We start from the raw sequence: 23,242 nt of genomic DNA, 5'->3' as shown, positions 1-23,242 counted from the left end.
GCAAGACAGAAATCTGTGAAGCGTGAACAGTACAGTGATGGGACGACTTTGACGGGTGTTCAGTTCTGGAAAGGCATAAGTCCCAATAGCAGCTCCTAGAGGCCTTAATGGTCATTGTCCTGAGGGTGGTGCTGGCAGTGGGGATTTTGTTCCCTATGAGACTCCAAAATGTGCTCCAGCTAATTCAATTTCTTGTGTGTCCATATATATTAATTAATATACTCACTCCTCTCTCTCCTCTACTTCTTTGGTCACATAATCTGCCCTGGGCCCTTCCACAGACTCCTTCCATATTGCTGCTTATTGCTGGGACTCACTGCACTGATGCAGGGCTGCATGGAGAGTTAAGGAAGGCTGAATCTTCATAAAGCCTCTCCTTAAATATAACTACATTTAAATAGGCTTGAAAGTCCCTACAGATCTGGCTCCCTCCTGAGGGTCTGTGGGCAGTTCTGGAAGGGAAGTAAAGCTGGACCCGTGAACACACTGGCCTCCCATAAGGGTCTGAGTGTGGCCCAAGGCAGGATCAACGTTACACGCTCCATAATATACTGAAAGGAATAGAAGAAAATGAAAAAAAAAGCTAAACTGGCTGCTAACCTGTGCACACTCATTTTGCCGTCTTTTCAGGTTCTTCTCTTGTTACCACTTATTTGCTTTTTTTTTTTTTTTTACAGAGGTTCCTCGTGACTCATTACCAGTGTTGGGCACGTTCCTTTTTAAAAGTAGTTAATTATAGTTACTAGTTACTTCTAGTAAAAAGTAAAAGTACCAAAAACTGCGTCTGTAACTGAATTACTCCACTATAAAAGTTACCAGGGAAAGTAACTATTAAATTACCTTTTTTCTTCCCCCTTTTGAGCTCGGCATTCATTTTAGCTTACACGGCATCTATGTATTTAGAAAATGTATTTCTGCATGGCGGACCGGCTCCTGCTCTCCCCGATATTTTGCCAATGAGGGCTCTGAAGGAGTCTGAGTCAACTGCTGATAACGGGAGCAGGTTCTCAACAACATACCTGCCTATCATTGCATTCAGTTCAGTCTGTGTCATACGTTTTTGTGAAGCTGGAGCAGAAAAATCCAGCTGGAGCTGCTTGGACCACACCATGCTTTTCTTTGTTAGCGGAGCTCACATTAGCCACACCTGACCTGCTTTCATCATCATCATCATCATCGTAGTGTCAACTACAGTGTTTTTGGCCACTAGTTTTATAGAAGCGTGTGCTTCCTCAAGGAGATTAAAGTAGTGTCTGTACTTTCTAGAGCTGCAACAATTACTCGAGTAACTCGAATAATTCAATTACAAAAAATAGTCGAAGGCCAAAATCTCTGCCTCGCGGCTTTGTTTAATTCCTATCACCCGCGTTATGTGGCCTGCTTAGCTCAGCGATCATTTTTCCACACGGACTGTTATTGCGGACACACAACACTACGTTCAGCATCCAACTGTTAACACCAGCTCACCAAGAGTCGCCGACACAAGCTAACGTAAACATTGATGTTAGCTAATCTAATAGTAATAGCTATTTAGTAATAGCCTACACCAAATAACTCCTTTCCACACACACACACACACTCATCTCGTCTCTCTCACTCTCCCTCATGCACCCTTACTCCCGGTGTTAGGAATAGTTGGAATAAATACCTGTATGTTTTTTTTTAGAAATAAAAGCTGATTGCTTGGTATAATTAACAGGCCTGTCATTTTTGGCATTATTTGGTATAGTTGTTTAATAATGCAAAGTTGTTTTTTATTAGATTACTCGATTAATCGATGGGATAATCGGTAGAATACTCGATTATAAAAATAGTCGATAGCTGCAGCCCTAGTACTTTCACATTGAAACCGTTAACTTTCCCTCTGGACTCGCCATTGCTGCAGCTCACCTCTGCTAGTTTGTGGGTGTGAGGCTGCTGTGTGCGTTTGTGGTTTGTGTATAAACTGAACACTGCCTCTGATTGGCTTACGAACTCTTACTCTACTTTAGCCAATCATCATCACTTATGTGGTTGTCTCTCCCCTTCCTCCTCCCTCACCAAAGAGAAAAAAAAAACTGCTTTGCAGCTCCGGTGGCTGAGAGCCGAGTCGGATGACAACAGCTTCAATGAGTAGCTTCAGTTTATAACGCACCACATTTAAATGTAGGTAACGGTAACGGTAACGGTAGCGGTAACAGCGCTGTAATGATGGAAATAGTAATTAGTTAGATTACCTGTTACTGAAAAAAGTAATGCCATCGGTAACGCCGTTTATTTTAACGCCGTTATTCCCATCACTGCTCATTACAAACAATATCGTAGGAAGGATCTTTCGCAGCATGCATGTGAGACACTGCACACCGACAAACACAGCTGCATCAACACTGTGTTAAATGTTAATAGGTATATCAAATGATGTATTTTTCTTCATTAATTTGACTTTCAGATTCAGAATGAGGTATGTGTGTCTCTTAAGTGACCATTTGGTGTTGGTCACATTTTGTGTTGTGCTTTCTCAGTACAACCTGCACTGAATAAATACATTTGAAATATGTTGTAGTAAAAGAGCATTCAATTTGAATTTAGACGCTGTAAAAAACATTCTTGATTTAACCTCAAGATAAATTACCACAATATAATTGAAAAATCTTGGAACTATCATTATGTTTACACACTTTTACCTCCAGAGTGGCAATGAAAGCTTAAACCACCTGTTTATGGCACAGGTTTTTCCATGCAGATTGTTCACTTAGCCATCAAAATAAACACCTAAGCCCAAAGCCACCTGCAGTTACTTGGAGCAAATGTTACTTCAATCTAAGGTGCACTTTGTTTAAATCACAAGGTAGAGGCAGTAGAGCCTAACATTTGCTCCACTTAATAAACTCTGAACACTCGCCCAATCCCTTACGCTTGAGTTTGATGATCCAGCCCTGCAGTATCAAAGAGCAGCAAGAAAAAGATACGGAGTGACAGCGTTGTCATATCAATTCTCATCCCTTCCAAAGACACATCTCACTTAGGCTGAAGTGAACAGATAGGGGCCCATGCAATGCCACTGTACAAATAATTGCTAGTCCATAGTCGCACCTGTCAAATACGGTTAACCATCTGGGTTTCTGTAGACAAGAAAAAGGGAGGAGAATAGATAAGCTCCATTTAGTTTGGGAGGTGATGTGCCTTAAATTGCAGTGACAGCTGTAAAAGCACTTGTGCTTGCACACTACAGAAACAGTAAGTGAGATAAAGGAAAGCATCACGCAGGAGAAAATAATCTTGGCAGAGGTGTGTCAAGGCCATCTTGGCCATCTTTAATTCGAGGAGAGTAGTGAAGTGTTACCACAGAGGAAATAGTATCAGCGCTGTGTATGTATGAGGTAATTTCTTCTTTCCTTGTGAGTGCACCACATATATGTTGGATGTCAAATTAAGGTGAGACATGAAGTATTGCTGTACAAGTGTGTATGGAATGGAATAAGGATCAAAACATGTTCAGATGTGATTGCTGACCTCTCACTGCAAACTCTGGTACTTTCCTTAATGGGTTGTGCTCATGGACCATCGAGTCTGTGTATGTGTGTGTGTGTGTGTGTGTGTGTGTGTGTGTGTGTGTGCGTGCGTGCATGCGTGCGTGCGTTACAAAAGCCTGGTCTTACTGTATTTTGGCAGTCAACATTGATGAGCTGTAGCAGCTGGCTCTCAAACTTCTCCAGGGATGGCTGGAGGGAGATGGTCAGTCTGCTCAGGGTGAAGGGGAGCATCTTGAGCAGCTGAGGCCTCAGCAGAGCATCTCCTGGTGACAGCACGGACACCAACATATCAGCCATGCCATGACATTTACATGATTATATCATATTGACAGTACTCTTGGGTCTAAAATGGGTTTTCTTCTCCCCTGGTTTGTTTTCAGCCCAGCAAGTCTGTTCTGTTGGGATTACTGTGAAGGAAAAAACAACTGAAAATCACCATCTAGCGGAAAAAACGTGTGAAACGAGTTGTGTAAATATTTTTCACCATATTCCTATTTTTGTGACCCATTTGCAAAGTTCCCTGACATTTCCCATCGTCCTCAGAAAATTTATCTTGGCATCCCAGAAGTTCTAGAGACCTAAAAGAGAGAGGTCAAGTGGAAACTACATGGTTTGACACAGTGTTGTGGCCACGCTGATTCTACTGTGTGTGTGTGTGTTTGTGTGTGTGTGTGTGTGTGTGTGTGTGTGTGTGTGTGTTCACTGAGAAAGTGAGCTAAACTTCCCCATGTTATTTTATCAGTTGTGTCAACTAAGGGCCAAAGGGTTGTTTTCCAGAAACACTTGCTGTTTCATGGCAGCTTTACTTAATAATTTGTTTGCCTCAGCCCAGCCTCCAGAAACCCTCCACTTTAAATGCTACACAGACCGAGAATGTTGCCTTCACCTTCTCTTTTGTTGTGTATTGTATTTTAGGGTTTTTAGGGCATGGTAGTAGCTGGTTCTGTTGATAGCAATGTCAATATGTCGATCAGTCTGTCCATCGATGACTTTAGTCCAGACCGAAACTACAGGCTTAAATGAGCTGCGATATATAACTGTTCAAAAAGTTCTGGTAAATAAGATCTAATGCCTGCGTCACATAGGAAAATGTCTTCTCCTGCTGGACTGAATATTTGTTGAAGAAAAGACATTTATGGATTGACAAGAGTAAATTCATCCTGAAAGAGAATGCCTATATGCGATAATATATTGATTAGCCTGATGTTGAACAAAAGATGACTGGTTGAATGGTTTGTTGAGTGGTGCTGAGCAGAAAGCTCTGCTAAAGAAATTGTGTAAGGCATCGTTTCACGTGTGTTTTTGTCTTTCTCTCTGTCTGCTTCTCTCAATAACGGTTTCAACTTGCCTAGTCTTACAATTTCTTTCTGTCTGACACTACAGTGCCACAGATTTCACACCTGCTTTTCCATCTATGTTAAAATTCACACAAAGTTTCCTCTGTGTCTGAAAGTGAGTCAGTCTGAGGGGTAAACCGGGTGCAGCTGTCATTTGTATAAATTCCCATTTCGTTCTTCCATATACTTCGTAATATTGCATTTCTGTATGCTGACCGTGCAATTTTCAGCTGTAGTGACACAAAACCCTTATTATAGTCTTTTAGTAAATGCCAGCAAATATAAATTGACTGTTTGATACCATAACAGAGCTATAAATGAACTTCTGCAACTTTTGTGGTTTGATCACACCCTCTACATTCAAAAATGCATTAAGACCCACTTTACAACCACTGACACTTCCAACCACCTAATCAATGAGGAAAGCTGTTGTTAACACCTTGGCCGTCAGTGAAGGCCAAGGTGTTAATAACAGCTTTCCTCATTGATGTGGTGGTTCAGAGGTATTTTTGTATGAACTTAGCTTAACAAAGTGACTGCAATAATGTAACATTTTAAACTTAAACTAAACTTAAAGTAACTTCTAATCTGGTCTTTCACTACACAAAACAAGTACGATCAAGCATGCAATTATTTATGTCATATGTCATTTTCCTTTGTGGATCTATCGAAGAACTGCCCGTTTTTTTGGTAAATGTTTACACAATCAACCCTCACTCTTTGATTATGAATATATTTGATTAAAACTTTTCTGAGAGACAGCAGCTCCATTTGAATAAACGCTCTATTGATTTGTGGTAAACTGCCTAATGCCAATCACGAAATATTTATACCACACAGAGAGATAACAGTGGTTGTGTCCAACGATCTAACAAAAACTGTTTCCATCTGGATACTTGGCGTAAATTGAATCAGAAACGATTGAAGATAGCATTTCAGCCAATGGATGGAGCTTGCAGGAACTCCTGTGAAGTCCACAATCACCGCTTTCAGACACAACAAAGAGTAAATAGCCAGCGTGATTGTAATCTCTTCAAGAGTAATGTAGCCATCAAGCGTTTCATTGCAGCCCTTGTCTCTGGAGCACAGAGTTGGACTCTTCTGAATGCGGCGTGAATATCAAACTGGTGGCTGTGGTCTTAAAAGGCAGCTTAGGTCTCTGCTGCTCACAGCCCCAGAACATGAAGAGGATTAGCCAGCTACCATACCTCCCACTGACTCCCAATGATTATAGCTCTGCACTGTCAGACTTCATTACATTCCCCCTTAGAAACTTACTTTCTAAGCACTGCAGTCATTTCAACTTCTGATGGAACTAAGTTTTAAGAACAGGCCACCATTAAACACCATGACGAATGTTGTGTTATTTTGACAGCTGGACAAAGTCCAAGGCGTAAGATTACATCTGACAGGTGTTGAATGTGTTGGGTAGAATCAGGTTACATATCGATTAATCCATCTCTATTTTATGTAACCTCTTTGTTCTGTTTTTTGAACTGTGTTCGACCATTGAATAGGGGCTAAATGTACACCAACATTAACTGTACGGTGAGTGTAGTGTAAGAATTAAAGCAGCTCTACTGCTGAGATGAATGAATATGCATGTGCTTTAACAACCACACGCTGCCTCACATTCTTACAGTTCCATATATTCACATGTAGGAGTATCAAAGCACCATAACAGTCTTCTAGTCTTGACAACTAAGGCTTTCAACTGAAGAAACTCAAAATAAAAGATCTGAGATTTGATTAATGTCAGACAAAGGTCTCTAAAATTGCGTGGAGCTATTAGCCCATTGTGTAGATCTTTTGTCTGTTTCTTGCCTTTAGTCAAAGATCTTAAAACATCTTTAAAAAGCATCTCATACTGTAGGAGAGCATATCACTTTTTCTTTGACCAAACACCTTCCCAGTGATGTGAAGTTTACCTGTTGGAGAAGCTGCAAGCCCGGGAATGTTCTCATCTCCAGATACAAGGACATTCTCTGGAAGGAGATGCATCAAGGAGGCCAGCACGGGGTGATTTTTAATCACACATTCCAGATGTGCTCCATCAATAGTCTTCAGGAGACTGCCATCTGCAAAGACATACAACATTTTGTATAGAAATCATTTAATATTTCACATGCATTTCATCACAAATAGGCATGCTCTGAATACAAATGAGTTGGATATCATATTACACCCCACCATCACCCCCAACCCATCCACAAAAACGTCATCCATCTCCTTGGTGCGTCAGAGTTTCATAATTCCCCAGAAGCAATGAGTCAGCTGACAACCTGACACCCAACACGCAGACACTTCCATTTTTCAATATTCCATTTGGGTGTTGGTGACCTAGGTGCAATGTTCCATTACACTGCGAGCATCGTTTTCCAGGGCATAACTGAAATGACAACCATTCAACTCGGAAAACGCGCTCCTCCAGAACAGCACTGCAGCGTAGACGAGGCGCGAGATATGAGCAATGAGTTAGACATTGTCATCTTTCAAGCAGGTCATCCAATGACAAGTGACGACCCACCATTCCTGACATCAACACAACGCACGGACCATTTGGAAGGTGAGCAAAGTAGTGTTTGATGCGCTGCGTATGTTGGCTTCCTTCAAGCCTGAACTGCATGCCAATCTGTCACTCTGACAGGGTTAATGATTGTACCTTCAACAGCATCAGTGACAATCAATACAGGAAGATCCATTCACCTCCATAGGCTGTTTCAACAAGAGGACAGTGAGCAATTTGTCAGGGAGTCATTCCAGGTAGTGCAGAGGTGGTGAATTCTAGGAGCATTTTAGTGATGGAACATGTTACACATAATCACCATGGTGAGCAAAGTGTTATGATGACAATGAAGTTTGATCATTTGGTCTGTGTCAATAAACAAAATGTATGATGTTAGTCAGCTTAAGATGTTATATTAATTGTGTCACATTACTAACCATTTTATCTGTTTGAAGCTACAGCCTGCTCTTTCTGGCTGAACCCTTTCAGATTATAAACATCGACACTGGCATATAGATCATTTTTAAGGAATGCAAGAAGTTTCACCTTATTTTCAGAATTATTACAGAAGAGGACACATGCAGGAGGGGTTAATGCAACTAATGGTACAACGTAAGTTGGAGACTGTTCAAAGAAACAATCTTTATGGCATGCAACCTGGTGAATAAAGACTGATTTTTCTGACAAGCAAAGGCAAAAGTGGTTATAGTATAGTATAGTATAGTATAGTATAGTATAGTATAGGGGACTTTGTTATAGTACCACAAAATTGCCTGGGGAGATGGATGGTTTGAACATACAAAATGTTTCTTGACACCACTCTTCACATTCTATCACCCCTTAAAAGTCCACATCGATTCCTATCATCTATAATCGTAGTCTTTCCCTGGCATCAGGTAAACATAGTTGCCTACACAAACAACCCTAACTGATGGAATATCAGAAAAAAATTCCACTTGGATATTTTTTTTTCATTCTAATTCATTTTGATAGTTTAAACAGTCTTGATAGGTGGTATTAACTAAACATGTGCCAGGCAGCCAGCTATACAGTGTTTGTCTAAAAAAGATTATTTTCTGTAAATACACAAATGTATACTGAGAAAATTCATACAAATATATATTTACATTATAGTGTATAGGAGCTAGATATTTAACATTCAGGAACAAAATAGTGTTTTTAGCTTTCTCCCTACCAGTAGACCCAATTTCACATGTGTAAATCCCAGATTTGTGACATGCAGAGGATTATCTACACATTAACCAAAGAGAGCTGCCATCCTTCTGGTTTGAATTTGTGAGGATAAAGATTCATTTCCAGCAGGACAATCACCCTAAACACACATCAAAGCGAAGCCAGGTCTATTTGAAGTCCACGAGAAGGAATTGCTGACTTACAAGGTTTTACCTCCACAGTCACCAAACCTAAACCCCCAAACATTTTAGGGAAGGTATGAAACGTGAAAAGATGAGACACACTTTGACATCACATGACACTGTTGGTGTGCTCTGAAAGAGAGCTGGAATAATGTTTTTATCTTAGAAGACGCTTGGAGAATCAATATCAGGGTTCAAGCTGTGAACATAAAACGATGGATAGACCAAACATTAAAAAAATATGACTTTCAGCAAATTCATTTCTTAACTCTTTTATTTGGGGTGTATAATTATACAATCTATTCTAATCTAAGTTTTGTGTGCAATTGTTACAAAATACAAGTCGACAAAGCCAAAATTAGATTTACATACGACACGTGTCCAGGAACTTATGCCACCTAATTATATCCCATGTAGCATCATTTCCACCTTTAATGTTCTCCTTTACAACCATAAAAACATAGTGTGGAAAAATCCACGCCTCAGCAGTATTTCTATCAAAAAACTATATGTATTAACTTAAAAGAATTACCAGTTTATTTTTTCTAGCTCTGCCCTCCAAACACTAGAAAAAAAACAAGAAAAAACAAGCTGTTCAGATATTGTCCATTGGTAGCTTCCCAATCAATTCAGTTCAAAAAGTGATTTAAGCCATGAACTAAACTTCAGAAAGAACTGGTAAATCCATCAATTACATATTTATGTTTATACTTTTAAGAAACTATTGCTGGAACCCATTTTGCTGCTTTTATTTTCTCGCTAAAAAGACTACAAATAACAAATGGAACACTATGGGCCCAGCTCAACAGCACGGCAGAAAAGAAAATAGATTTTAAGCTGTATTTATTTGGAGTACATTGAGGCCTTGGCACAAGAAGAAGACGGATGTTTCGGTTCATAAAGGAGTTCCTTTTCAATCATATAAAACAAAATTATATTGAATGTGTTTGAGTTCACAGGAAGGATGGGAAGAATGTCCATTTCTGCTGCAGACAGCTTTTCATCTATTTTCAGGGCAGAGCCAGCGTCTTTATCTTTAAAGTCAATGAAAGGGGATTGAGAAGGAAAGAAGATGACGAAGTGCATCACTGTGTTCTACTCCCCTCCCTGTCCATGACTCATCTCAGCCAGACCCTCTTACTCACTCTAAGATATAACTTACTACAAAAAAGTGCTTACGTCTAAAGCCAGAAAAAGAAAATGGTTTGGCGAAATCTCTGAGGTTGCAGCACAGCTTCAACTCTATTGTACAAACATTTTCAGTGGCGACAGCAGCTTTCATGGAGAAGGTGCTTCTTACCATGAAACACAGAAAAAAAAGTAGGGAGAAGGGAGAGAAAGGGGGAGAGATATCAAACATAGAACTTTCTTGACACAGATGGTGCCCAGGTCTCTGCAACTTTTTCATCATTTATTTCTTGTTATTCATTATGCATCAAGCTTGGGTTTCAGTCAGATGCTGTGCATAGATTAGAAAACTACCCCCAAAAATTCCTAACAGCGGTGGTATGGTACCTCAGAGTCAGTTGAGCAGAAACTTGGCAAGAGATGTGAAACCAAGCAAGTGGGGGAAAATAACCCACAAATGGCTCAGCATCACACAAACAGAAAAGGTGGTTTGGGGAGATGGTTGAGTGGGAAAGAAGAAAGAGATAAAGATGAATACCAACGGGGTGATTTTTGAGAAACTGTTTTACTGCCAACTTAGGTAGGAGTAAAGGGATTCAAAGTGTTGACTTGTAAAAGTCATTTGTTGTCGATGTTTGGTACTAACAAATCACTACTCAAAAAGATCACGGAAGAGTTATACCATTGGAATCTACTTCCCATCTCATTAGTTGGATTAAGGAAATAAAAATTAAAATGTATGTATTGCCGCGATTAAGCTGCCTATTTCAGTCACTGCACTGTATTTAGAAATGCATGTTTTTAAATCCATAAACACATTAACCGATCTGAAGTCCCGCCCCCCTTAATTACTGTTGCTAGGTCGGAAAAGCTTGACAATAACATGGTGTCACCGGTCCCGTTAAGCCGGGTGCCACAGTCTTTATGAGATAGTTTGCTGGGGTCAGTTAGTATAGCCTCAAGAAGCTGACAGCAATGATGACAGTCTGTGATATTCAAGATGTAAAGCTTTATGAAGAAGGCAAAATCACACAAACTGAGGCCAAGTCCTGTTGGTTGATTGTTGATTTCCTCCCAATATGAACTCTCATTGTTGTTTATAATGCGGTCAATGATGTCGTCCGCATTCTTTTCAGTGTCGAGCCCCTATTCTATGTGACTGCCAGTCCATACTCTCTGGGGTCTGCTTGTGAGGAAGTCCAATATCAAGTTGCACAGTGTTGTACTCAAGCCCAGAGTGATAAGTTTTCCAATCAGCTTCATGGGTGAGATTGTGTTGAATGCTGAGCTGAAGTCAGCCAACAGGATTCTGATGTAGCTGTTCTTATTCTCCAGGTGTACATGAAGACACAAATGAAAGTACTCTTTAAACATTGTTGATGAAGTTTTAAATCAGAGTTTGCCCTGGCTCACTGTGAGCCAAAATTGGAACAGGTTCCAGGTGGAGGAGCAACAATAGGGGAAAGTGTGGTTCGACTTCATTGTTTGTTGGAAGTTTGAAGTTCACCCAAACAGAATTAAAGCTTGATGTGGGTGGTAAAAACAAACACTTATGTAGGAAGCCTTAGAGTTAGATACGCAGGTAAAACCGCTCTGAAAGCAATAGCAAACCTCTTTATCTTCACCACAGAGAGGCTTTTTGGTACATCAGTGACAAAATTTGTCGTGGCACTACCTTTCTGTCCCCCTCGCACAGACATACACACAATAACTTGATGCACCGTGGTGTTGCTTCAAATTAAGATATGGTAATGTGAACACAATGTACCATCTGTTTGTCCTCTCATCACACTAAGAGGCCCCCACAGCAGCCCTCCATCCCTCTCATTCCATTTTTTTCTTCTCTACTCCTTCCCCTTTCCTCCCAGTTGGTTGAGAGGAGAAGCTTAGATCAAGCCAATAAGCTTACTGCCTCCCTTCGTTCTTGTTTCCTTTTTTTGACTCCCATCTTTTAGGACTTTCAAAAGCCCCAAGGCAGCTTCCTTCCCTCTATCTTCTCTCCTTTTCCCATTTCCTGCCTCTTGACCCTGACTCCAACTCTGGAAAATAGAGAGGTTTTGACTTCTCTGCCACCAACACTCCATTTCTTTCTTCCATAGTTTCACTCCTTCCTTTTCAGTTTAAATTCAGACTGACTTGTCTCCAAGTTAAATTTCTGCATTCAGGTTTTCTCCACTGATCGTATACCTTTTTTGCCCAGCTTGTAATTGAAACGTTGAAACTGTTTCTAACCTAAGGAGTAAACTTCTTTTTATTTCCTGCCGGAAAGTGAAAAGCATCTTTTACGTATTTGTAGCCACAAAACTTTGTATTTCTTAATAAGCACGTGTGCTTTATTTCTGTTCCAATCTAATCTATCCATCTCATTATATCAACTGATGATGCATTTTAAAAAATCATTATAAACAGAGTTAAGAGAATCTCATGCATCCCATCACCTTGCATTCCTAGGTTTCCACTAAGTCAGTCTCCTACAAGAAAAACCCTCTCTTCCTTCCTTTTGAATCATCTTCATGTATTCACTTCTCTCTATCCAGCTCCATAAAGTTGTTGGCCTACCCAAGAGGAGGGTGAGTCTGTGTGTTACTCAGCCAGTGGCAGAGAGCCTAGCTAGGCAACAGAACATAGGAACATGTGGTGTTTGGCAGCCACCTATAGTACAGTATATACAATGCCTGTCCCTGCTAACGCTCTGGCACCCCATAAATCTACACAGATACACAAATAAATGCACAAACCCTTGCCATGGTACTCCTCTATATTAAGTTCTGACAGGTCGTCCGCACTGGCATTATCATTACTATAGAATCTGTTATAACAGAATTGTGGTAGATCTGAATACATAAATTGTAATTTTATTTCTGGAGCCATGCTTTGGGGCCTCTTCACACATCAATGTCTATGCCTTTAGAAGGCAACATTTTTATATACTTGTTTTAAAGGATAAGGCTGGTGCTCTTCTGTATGTATTAATGGCTGTCAACAAATGTGTTATTCGATCTCTCACTTCTATTTCAGTTCCCAACAATGTTGGGCTAAGAATATTTGGGAGTCCCACAATTCAATTCAAAATTGATTTGAACTTTAAAACCCATTCTTAATCCAATTTGTCCCTCTTTTTTCTTACTCTTACTCTGGTGCACAATGTGCCAAAACGTACACCAACTGGCCATTTATCTAACATTGTGACAAAGGTGTATTTGACCCGAAATAAAAGAAAAAAAGAAAAAAGTGTATAGCTTAAGAAAATGCTGCCTGTATGTGAATAATGAAATTCAAGTATAATTTACTTACCACTACCAGTCTGTCTAGCATGCTAATGTAGTATCGGGGACACCCATCGTTATTCTGAACTGATGCAGACCTTTTCAAATCAAAAGGGCCAAGTTATTTTCTTCGCCTGATCAGTTCGTCAAAGTAAATCCCAAGCCGCAGACAACAGTCTTCAGAATCAGGCCACAAAATTTCATAGAGGCTCAGTGATTTCCTAAATCAGCCATGTACCATTAGTTCTAAGTAAATGTTTCTAGTAATGCCTTAATTGCTGTCTATTTTCAGCTGAAGTTAAATACATTAGTAAGAATGTTTCCAGGAGATTTATCAAGTCAAATTAAACTACAGGTGAGGTCACCTGTTGCAACACTGTGGCTCACTAATGTAAGTTTTTATTGAACAACTCTATGGCACAATGGCCAGCTGACTGTGCTGTAGTCACTTAAAACCATACAATGAAATGTGTAACTCAAAATGAAAACAATGTGGAAGATACAAATTCACTGAAGACAGTAGACAATCAGCTCTGCTTCTAAGCTGATAGTGGGATCTCTGCCTGTCATTATACACAACTGGTCTCACACACATACCACATTACAACAACATGCAAGCAATGCCTAGAGGGCAGTGATCAGTCTAATTCAAATGGTGGTAAAAGATAGAACATGGAGCTGAAAGGAAGCAAATAAAGAGGAGAAAAAGGAGGCCCAGAGGATAATGGAACTACATGCTACAAAAGATGGTTCAGACAAATTTGTTCCAATTTGCCTCTCAATCACACAAGTTCTAGGCTCCGTGTGTTGCCCAAGAACACACAAAAATGGACATGCAGAGCAGCAGATTGAACCACCCATCCTGCAATGAATGGAGAACCCGGTCAACCTCTGGAGTGTGTGTGCGTGTGTGCGTGGGTGCATGCATGCATGTGTGCATGCGTCCAAAGTGTGCTAAGTTTTAGTGTGTACTAAATAATGTTTTTCTGGGTAGAATATAATAGTTTTAGTAGTTCATAGGTGATATAACCCAGCATATGATCAACATTTAAAAAAATGAATAAACCAACATCACACAGAGACAAAACCATCTGACATCAGTAGAGGAAACAATGTGATTTCAGAAACTCTAGAAGCTGGGCTCTAAGGGATGGCAATCACAGCTGTCTCATCCACCACTTTGGTCAAGAGTGAAATATCTTAACTGAGTATTTGCCACAAGTGTATGGTACAGACCTCTAATGGTCACCAAAGGATGAACCATAATAGCTTTACAATCCCTTTTTTTCTGAAACTATATAACCATATATGATGATGATTGGTTGTCAAATGTTGTAATGCAGCAAACAATTGTCAGTGGAGTGTGAAGATAAAGACTACATTCTGCACTGCAAACAGTGGAATGAATACTGACCGACCCTGTTACACCAGAGGGTAGAGCACAAAAATAAGTGCAAATACTACCAATACCAAATACCAAAAACTGGTACATGCCAGTCTATAGCCTGCCAGTAAAACATTAGCTTTTTTCAACAAGTTTTTGCATTTTAATAGATGGCAAAATCAGATCTAGTGTTTCTCCCACTGCTTACCTTCAAAACAGACCCTCATAGATGCTCAGTCTGGCTTCAAGCTATGTCTATGAGGCTGCCTATCAGACAAACTGGGAGCTGTTTAAGTCATATTTACACCAACATTTGCACTGCATTAAAAAAAGCTGCCTCCTCATTCAATACAAACACCATGGCCACAGCAGGGGTCCCAACACAGAGGGAGGCACACAGGCCAACAAAAAAAAAACTTAAAGAATTTTGAACCTTGCCTGTGCAAGGTTCAATATTTTTCTGGATAACGTCATCTGACAATACACTGCGCCAAATAATTAAATACAAGTTGGCATCCTGGTAGATTACTTAGAACTGAATTAATTCATTAAAATATATATAAACATTGCCACTGTGATAACTTTAGGGAGTTTTAAAACCCTGTCTTAGACCAATACAAGCCTTAACACAATATAGCACACTGTCACTTGAAAGTGGTCAGTGTCATTTGGTGAGAATGAGTGGGACAAAATATCGATACAGCAATATATTGCAGGGTTCTCCCCAGACGGTGGAACAGCGGCGCTGTGCCGCTATACCGCTAGGTCAGCGCCGCTATACTCCGCGCGTAACGGTGACGAGCTCCCGGCTGACGGCGATGAGTGTCCGTCTGTGTCTTCTTCCCCCCCCCCCCCCCCGGACTGACGTTGACCAGCGTTCGCACCTCCCCCCACATGTCTATGTGCAGACAGACACCCAGTGTAGTACAAACAGAATCACATGCTTTTAATGTCTGTGTCCGTTTTAGAACTATATTTTAAGCCAGCTGCTTGTTTTAGGACTATAGGGAAGCACATTTCATTGATATTCAATGGCGTGTGATTCTTGCTATTACTTCAATATGGTAGATATGGAAATACAGCCACAGTTTAAATTCATTCAGTTTTGTTCCATTCAACTTTTAACCCCAGCTTCATTTGTAACACATCAAGAATTAATGAAGGTACCATTCTTGTATCTTGAGCTACAGTATTTTCAAAAACAAAGTCGGGGAAACTGAATAATGTCGAATTTGTAATGAATGAGGAATAGAAAAGATGTTACCCTCCGGGGCATGTGTTCTCATTATAATTCTTTTACACAATCAGACATGAATGACCGCTAGACGCAAATGTACTTATTTCACTCCAGCACAAAGCAGTTTCAGATACTTGTGTCACTTCAGAAATTCAAACTCAAAATGCCTCACATGAGGCAGCAGATATGGAGACTTGGTGTCCCTGTCACAGTGAATGAGAATAAAGGGGTGTTAAGAAACGTAAAAGGTTTTTGACCATAAAAAAGCACCAGCAAGAGTGGCAGCAAAATGGCTCTTAAAACAAAATAGCAGCGTTCCACCAAACAACAGCCATGTAGTTAATAATTCAGCAAGCATAAAAGTCCGTTTGAGAGAATGTTTTCTAATATTCATGTTACATGATAGCCAAGACAGGAACTCTGGCTCTCACTGGGCACAGTGTTATTCATACTGTGAGGCACCACCGTGTTTTGTAATTCATAGCTTTGGTTTTCAGGCCAAGCGAGGACATATCTAGACCAACCCTGAGCTTCAGTAGCTAACTCAATAATTCAAGAAGACGTGTTTTCAGCTGCTAAACTGATGTTAGTCTAATATTCAAAGATAATCCATTCATTAGTTGTGAATTCCCCAAAATAACTCTCACTCGATGCCAGAGGAAAAAAACAAACTGACAACTTCCAGCAAGGAGATCCACAGTTACATTCATTCAATTATAGACAAAAAACATTCTTTATTAACTGCTGTATATGTAATTGAAAGGTATCATGAAGGGCTCAAGGATCTTTGAAATTAGTTTGGACAAAACTTGGTCTCTAAAAGATACAGTTAGAAACAACCACAAAAATAACTCACACTGGCCTTTACAGGAAACATTTGGTGCCCAGTAATGTGTTGAACGTGGCTCTCTGAGAATACTTTCAGATCAAGCTAAAAGCTGACTGACCTCACTCTTTCTATGAGAGTACACTTTAGACATTCCAGACACTTGACAGAGAATCCATCTTTGTGTCATTTCACACTGTAGATGTTATGTGCTATTCTCTCATCGAGAGCCACGTTAAATTCAAGTGGTCTCATTTTTACATGTTATCTCTCTAATTCATTGTCCTCTATATCCATCTCTAAAATCCATCAATCAAGCAAGTAGATCCACACAGTGACTGCTGATATGTTCTTGAGAATGCTGTTTCCCTCATCTTATGTTTTCTTTTTCACATTTCATCGCCCATACTGCCCATTTTATCGTTTTCTAGCAGCGCCTACGGCACACCTCATGAGTTTAAGTATTCATTTTGTTTTCCCTCATAAAGTTTGTGCTGGGAGTTTTTAGAAGTCAGCAAGACCTTAGGAGGGTGGTGCCAGTTGAGCTGGGTTAGATGAGTGAAATGGTTTGCTATTCATCCACTTTACTTTAGCATAAGCCAGCATTCTGACACTGGATCATTTTACTTTGTGAGTAGTTGTTACAGCTATATAGATGTAATTCTCTGCTAAGATAAATTGACACAGCAGAGATAGTCCATTATTGATTACAGTTGCACAATGGCTTCAGACTGTGTAAGGTGTTAGTGAATCTCTGCTATGTAACAGCCACATTTCCACAAAATATGTCTGTATCATACACTTGAAACCTGTAGCTACACAATGTTTTCTGGGTGGGTTGGAGAAGGCTTAAGTTAACATAATTGGTGGAGAGTTAGGAGGCTTTCCCCCAATAAAAAATGCAATTTCAGACCATAATTATTAACATATCTTTGTACAAAAAGTTAGAATACCCAGAGCAGATAATGAATAATCAACACTCAAGTTTCATGATTAAACTTTCTAAAGACGTCCACTGGGGACTTTCTGCAACCATCAATTTGTCCTTAATGTCCTTTTGATGTTCTCCACATTGATTTAATATTTGGTTTGGTATAGGTGGAGTCCAAAACAGTTTGAGTGCTGTGTATAAGCCTTGTAATGGCAAGGAAAACCCTGCTAAAATTTAAGTAAAACCCTAGATCTGTTTTGTGTTTCCCCCACTGATAGTGCTTTGTCAGCTTGACTGTTACTCTGGCATTGGGGCCACCCACCCTGAACCTCTTCCAGCAGTTGGGAAACACCTGCCAACCAAGCCATTTTTGGTCTTGAGAAGCTGCAGCATTTAGAGTTTGGAGGTGTTACTGCTGGTATCATCCACAACTTTTGCAAATGGAACTGCAAAAACATCCATTCTAATGTGTAAAGAACTGAAACTGAACTGGGCTTATCTTGCCCGCTTGTTGGAAATGTGGCTATACTGGCCAGCAAATAAATACTGCAGAGCCCCACATCCAAAAAACAATATAATGAGAGGGCCACAGTACATGTATGTAGATAGACCTAATAGATACTTGCAGTACACCGTGTATAAAAAAGGTCCTTACAGTCAACAGTGTCCTTCAGGAGGGGATGAAGAAGGCCTCTTGGTGATCCATGGTATAAATTCAGCCTGGGAAATTGAAAACAACCTGAATGAATGAATAGACCTGCTATAGTTGCAAAAAATAACAAAAAACAGTTTCTACTGTTGCCCTAGCCACATTTTATACTTGTTTAAAACTAATGTCTGACAACAAAGTAGTAGTTCTGCAAATATGCAGAAAAAAGTAAAATTACTATGGTTGAGCTACATATATACGGTTGCAACAGTATGAAATTTTCACAGTCCATCAACTACAAAAAAAAAAAACAGTATTACACAGCTATTATTATCAGTTACAATTACCCTTACAGAGCCAAAAGAAATTATTATACTTTTCCAAAATACTACATCTAACACTAATATAGTAGAATTCAATACTGTAGAAGCAAATGCACATGGTATGATAACTGCAATTTATAGTGAATATTGTGACATTGGTATGCTGTTGCAACCCTTGCTGATATTCAAGCATCGACCCCACAAACATGTCTGTCCACCAACCATCTCCTCATGAGAAACCTCATTAAAGCCTGACTGTCGTAATTAAAAATGGGCTAATCACCTTCTGTCCCCATCAGTCTGAACCTCTGGTCTGTTGGTAAAAAGCTCCAAGAGAGTGAAGCCTCGCCCCAGGGCATGCTGGTAGCCGTCTGGCATGGGTGACAAGGACACAAGCTCCAGAACCACCACTGTGCTGGGCAACCGCAGAGATGTATGAAAGTACAGGACCTACAGAGCCACATAACACAAGGAGAGAAGAAAGACATCAATCTTACAGAATGCCCTGTGGCTTTTATCCAATGCCCCTGCCAGTCATCTAGACCCAAAAAACACTGAATTACAATTCAGCACTAATGTGAATATGCACTCTATGTTCTCTAGTTTCAGAAGGAGCTCACAAAGAATGACAACTGATAAACATTATTAGACTGCAATTTGACTGAATGTTATGACTAGGTAGGTCCAGGAAGAAAAAGAGGTTTCTCTCTCAATATTCCCAGAACACTGTGAGATCTTTGTCATGTTCTTTTTGAAGGAATTTAATGAACTGCCAAAGAACATGGAGGACTTGCGTCCACTTGAAAGTGGGCTGAGACCCTCCTTTTCAATCTGTTCTCTGTCCAGTTGTTTGATTGACAGCTTCCACACAAACCCCTTTTTTTGTAAAATGTACATGTACAGATACAATTTTTAATAACTACAAAATAAGAGTGCGAGTGTTTGTGGCTTTTAAAGAAAGACTAAAAGATCCCCCAATATATTTATCATGACAACACAATAATGAGTAAATACTTGTCAAGCAAGGAATTTAAATTCATTTAATTACAAAATGTATCTTCCTACTATAACTACCAGAATCCAGACACAGCTGGTGAGCAGAGGATCATGTTTTCTAATGACATTAGAGAGATTTCAGGATTTACCACATCAGTAGCCTTATTCTCTACACTTTGTATGGGCTGTTTGGGTGCATGAGAGAGTAAACAAAAGACAGAAAGAATAAAGATCAAGATGAGTTATATGACATGTCCTGTAATAATGGCCAATAAACAGCATGTTGACAATCACTTTGGGGAAATGAGACATTGGTGTCAGTGTCCATATGCCAAGTCTCGAACAGGAATGAGCCAAACACCCAGGGCTGACAAGAATACCTGATTGGTGAGGATGTGACATCAAAACTCTCACATTCAAGAGGCGGGTATGTCCCTCTGGCTGGGAGACTCTTTAGGATTATGTGGGGGGTTTGACCTCGCTATTTTTACAGTAGTTCAGAGAAAAACAGTCGAGTCTTTCGGGAACCTGTTTGTAGTCCTTGCCAGGTAGATGCAATTGTTTACAGACTGTGATCTGCCATTCAAAATGGAAATAATAGTCTTCCTACAGCCGAGCCGCACTGATTTACATGCACACAGGCCTTGAATGTGATAAAGAGACCCAAAAATTCTCTGTGATCCATCGGTCCCCAAGCACAATAAAGCCTGTTATTTCTCAAAACCATAAAGAAGAACATGTCAGTGTCAACAGAAAAATGGCATAAGTAGACGTGAGCTACCTTGAAATACAGAGTCAATTTCACCCAGCCCACTGTGGCAGAGCCTGCTCATCTTTAGACCCAGCTATCAGACACCGCAGAGACGTATATTCAAATTTAAAACCCCAGAGGCACTCCTATTTCGGCCACATCAGTCTTTTATCTCCTTGCACAGTGAGTTTAAATTACTAGTATTCCAAATACAAACATCACTGAATACAAATGGGAGACGTGGGAGGAGGAAGATACTCGTCAAGCCCTGTTTTGATTTATTTATTTGTGTATTGTGCAAGGCTTTGTCAACAGGGGCCAGTGAGACAGAATGGGGTGAGTAACAATAACTGGTAAGTGAACATAGATGCTCTGAGTTTGTGAAGATATTTTCACTGCAGAGATTTCAAGTGAAAGTTTGAGAGGAAGTAGTTTCACAAATCTTTATACGCTGTTCAAATCTGGCTAATTGACTAATGGTAATGCCCATTTTCTCAAGTACTTAGCATTTATTCTGTGTGTTTGCTGAGCTGGAATTCATACGGATATTGTTGCAGCAGCAAACACTGACTGAGCTGAGAAAGTAAAAATATCCCCCATCCCAAGATGCATTTCATTCAGTATTCATGGCCTGAAACTTGCACCTTCAGTCTGTTTATTCATTGATTAAATCCCTCCAACTACTGAATCGAAGCTCAATCTTTGAGTGAACTTTTACTGAACCCATCCCAAGCAGTAAAAACAAAAGATTAAGGGGGGTGGTGTTGGGGGTGGGAGATTGTAGGTGTGGGGTCCATCTTTTCTATCATGTTTTCCCAAGTTTCCTCTCCCTGTGATAATGTGGCATTTGCATTGTGGTCAAAGACGTAGCCCCCAGCCTCAGATGAATTCAAACGTGGACACCATTCATGACGGATTTCCAATTCAAAGGTAGAATCCCTTTTTCATCTGCTTCACCGCTTTGATACACCTCCAAATTGATTCAGTTCCAATCGCAGGAAAAAAATAATAAATAAACACCCTGTCCCTACAGAGCACAAATCTCCCTTACTCAATTTGTAATATTCAGGTTTTCAAAGGATGTTGTTGATACTTGAGAAAACAGACGTGGCTGATTATGAATATTTTGCTGAACTACCTGAACTAAGGATGAAACAGAGTCAACTGTTGTGAATGCCTAAATATGTCTCTGATATACATAAGCTCATTTGTGCAGTATGCTTTTATATCTTTTTCCAATACAAATTCACAGCTGGACACTTCTGATCTGACCTGTTGTTGCTGTGTTGTTGAAGCGTGATGGTGCTTCTTCTTCCACCAACTGTATTGGCTGATTTGGTTGCCATAGTCAACAAAATGCCTCAAATGTGCAGTTATGCAAAAGTCAGGAAGACCAAAGGAATTACTATCTTCAGCTTTTAAATGCTGTGTTTACTGCTACAGTATATTCTTACGCTTGATCTGAAAAAAATAAATAAACAAACCTCAGTTCACTCATCCATTAAGCTTTGTTGTGATCATGCACCACTATGAAGGCGATTCTTCCCTTCCTACGTTAATCTGTAGTTCAGCATAAAGTAGTAAAAAATTTCCAGTATTTTACTAGTGATTTATTTATCATCTAGCAGTTATAAAGAGACAGCAGGAAATGAGGGAGGGGGAGACAGGGAATGACATGTAATAAAGATCTCTGGCTGAATATATACCATTAAACTATCAATTTATTTAGTCATTTTTTTAAATTTTATTTAGCTATCTGAGAAAGTGTTACAAGAAACTGTTTTTAAAAGGGCAAGCATAGTACTTGGCAGGTGATTGGACAGACCATCTGTCTATCATTGCATATCATGGGCTAACAATCAGTAAAATAACAGTAGAGGAGCACTACCACCGACGGTGTCAGTTAATAAATCAAGCTGCTCCCAAGGTCAGTCGAGAGAATAGCAGAACAGCTTTTTGCATCAGGAAAAGGATCTGCCATACCAGAGAAAACAGACCAATTATGTCATCTACACTGAAAAAAATGTTGTTAAAAATTGGCGGCTCCATACCACCAAGTACAAGGGAACGTCACAGATTTATTCTGTTTTGCTTTGCTTGCTTTTGTCGCAAGTTTTTTTTCTCTGTCTTCATCATGTAGACTTAGCACATTTCTAAGACAACTTTTGTTTATTAAAAGGTTGAATGAATCTTGGTAATACCATCATGCCCATGAGTTGTGGGGAGACCTTGAACATCACATCTAGGATTAGCTTTTGTTACTCTCCATTCCAGTCATCTAGTCATTTTTATTTTAGTAAAACCAGAAAAAAAGAAAACAGAAAAGATGAAGAAAAGATTGAGCTCAAGTAACTTGTGATTAAAATATGTATTTCCAGTGCTGTTCCTGTCATACATTCACAATGCTACATTTACTGATCTTTTAACATACTGTACCATACCTACATACTATACACTTGGTCTGAGCTCAATCACAGCTAAATTTGTGCTATTTCAAGACCAACACAAGATGCACTATATTTTTTTTCTCCAAAACTTTACATCAAGATGTTACAATATCTTGCTCCTTGCCAACGCCACAGGAGCACAGGGAGATGTCGTTGAGAAAACAGCTTGCATCGGCAGCAATGCCAGGCGTGGCATATGTCGGACCTAATGAGAGGTTATATTAGGCAGCGACTGTCAACAAACCAGTAATCGATTCTCACAGGGGCAAATATCCACCCACACCCACAACTTGAGTAAAGAGGGGCGAATGGCAATGGGGTGACATTAAAACATCATCAGCACAGAGGCATGTAGCTTGAAGTCACTGTCGCTACCAACAGCCAGCCTGTCTACAGCTGCTGGAGGTTTTGCCGAGACCCCTTTGTGGGTGACAGAGAGTTTAAGTATGACAGGAAAGAGCCAAATTATAGTGTGAGGGAGCAATGTTGTGAGAGGTTAGGCCAGAGTAGAAAAGAGAAAGCAAGGGAGATATAAAGAGAAGATTATAGCTGCATTGAATTACAAAAACACAT

At 39.9% G+C, this 23,242-nt stretch overlaps 1 protein-coding gene across 1 annotated transcript in view; it reads right to left on the bottom strand.

The window, feature by feature from the left end:
• Nucleotides 1–23,242, bottom strand: part of nphp4 (nephronophthisis 4) — a 170,456-nt gene that overhangs the window by 128,111 nt on the left and 19,103 nt on the right. The window contains exons 3-6 of the mRNA XM_030423642.1: nt 18,759–18,925; nt 18,159–18,223; nt 6,778–6,927; nt 3,639–3,775 (exon numbers count right to left, since the gene is read on the bottom strand). Of these exons, the coding sequence (XP_030279502.1) occupies nt 3,639–3,775; nt 6,778–6,927; nt 18,159–18,223; nt 18,759–18,925 (519 nt within the window). The remainder of the gene's footprint in view (nt 1–3,638; nt 3,776–6,777; nt 6,928–18,158; nt 18,224–18,758; nt 18,926–23,242) is intronic.

The sequence above is a fragment of the Sparus aurata genome, chromosome 7, assembly GCF_900880675.1.
Source record: "Sparus aurata chromosome 7, fSpaAur1.1, whole genome shotgun sequence".
Taxonomy (NCBI): domain Eukaryota; kingdom Metazoa; phylum Chordata; class Actinopteri; order Spariformes; family Sparidae; genus Sparus; species Sparus aurata.
Note: the sequence above shows the minus strand (reverse complement) of the source record. Positions and strands in the feature narration are given on the sequence as shown.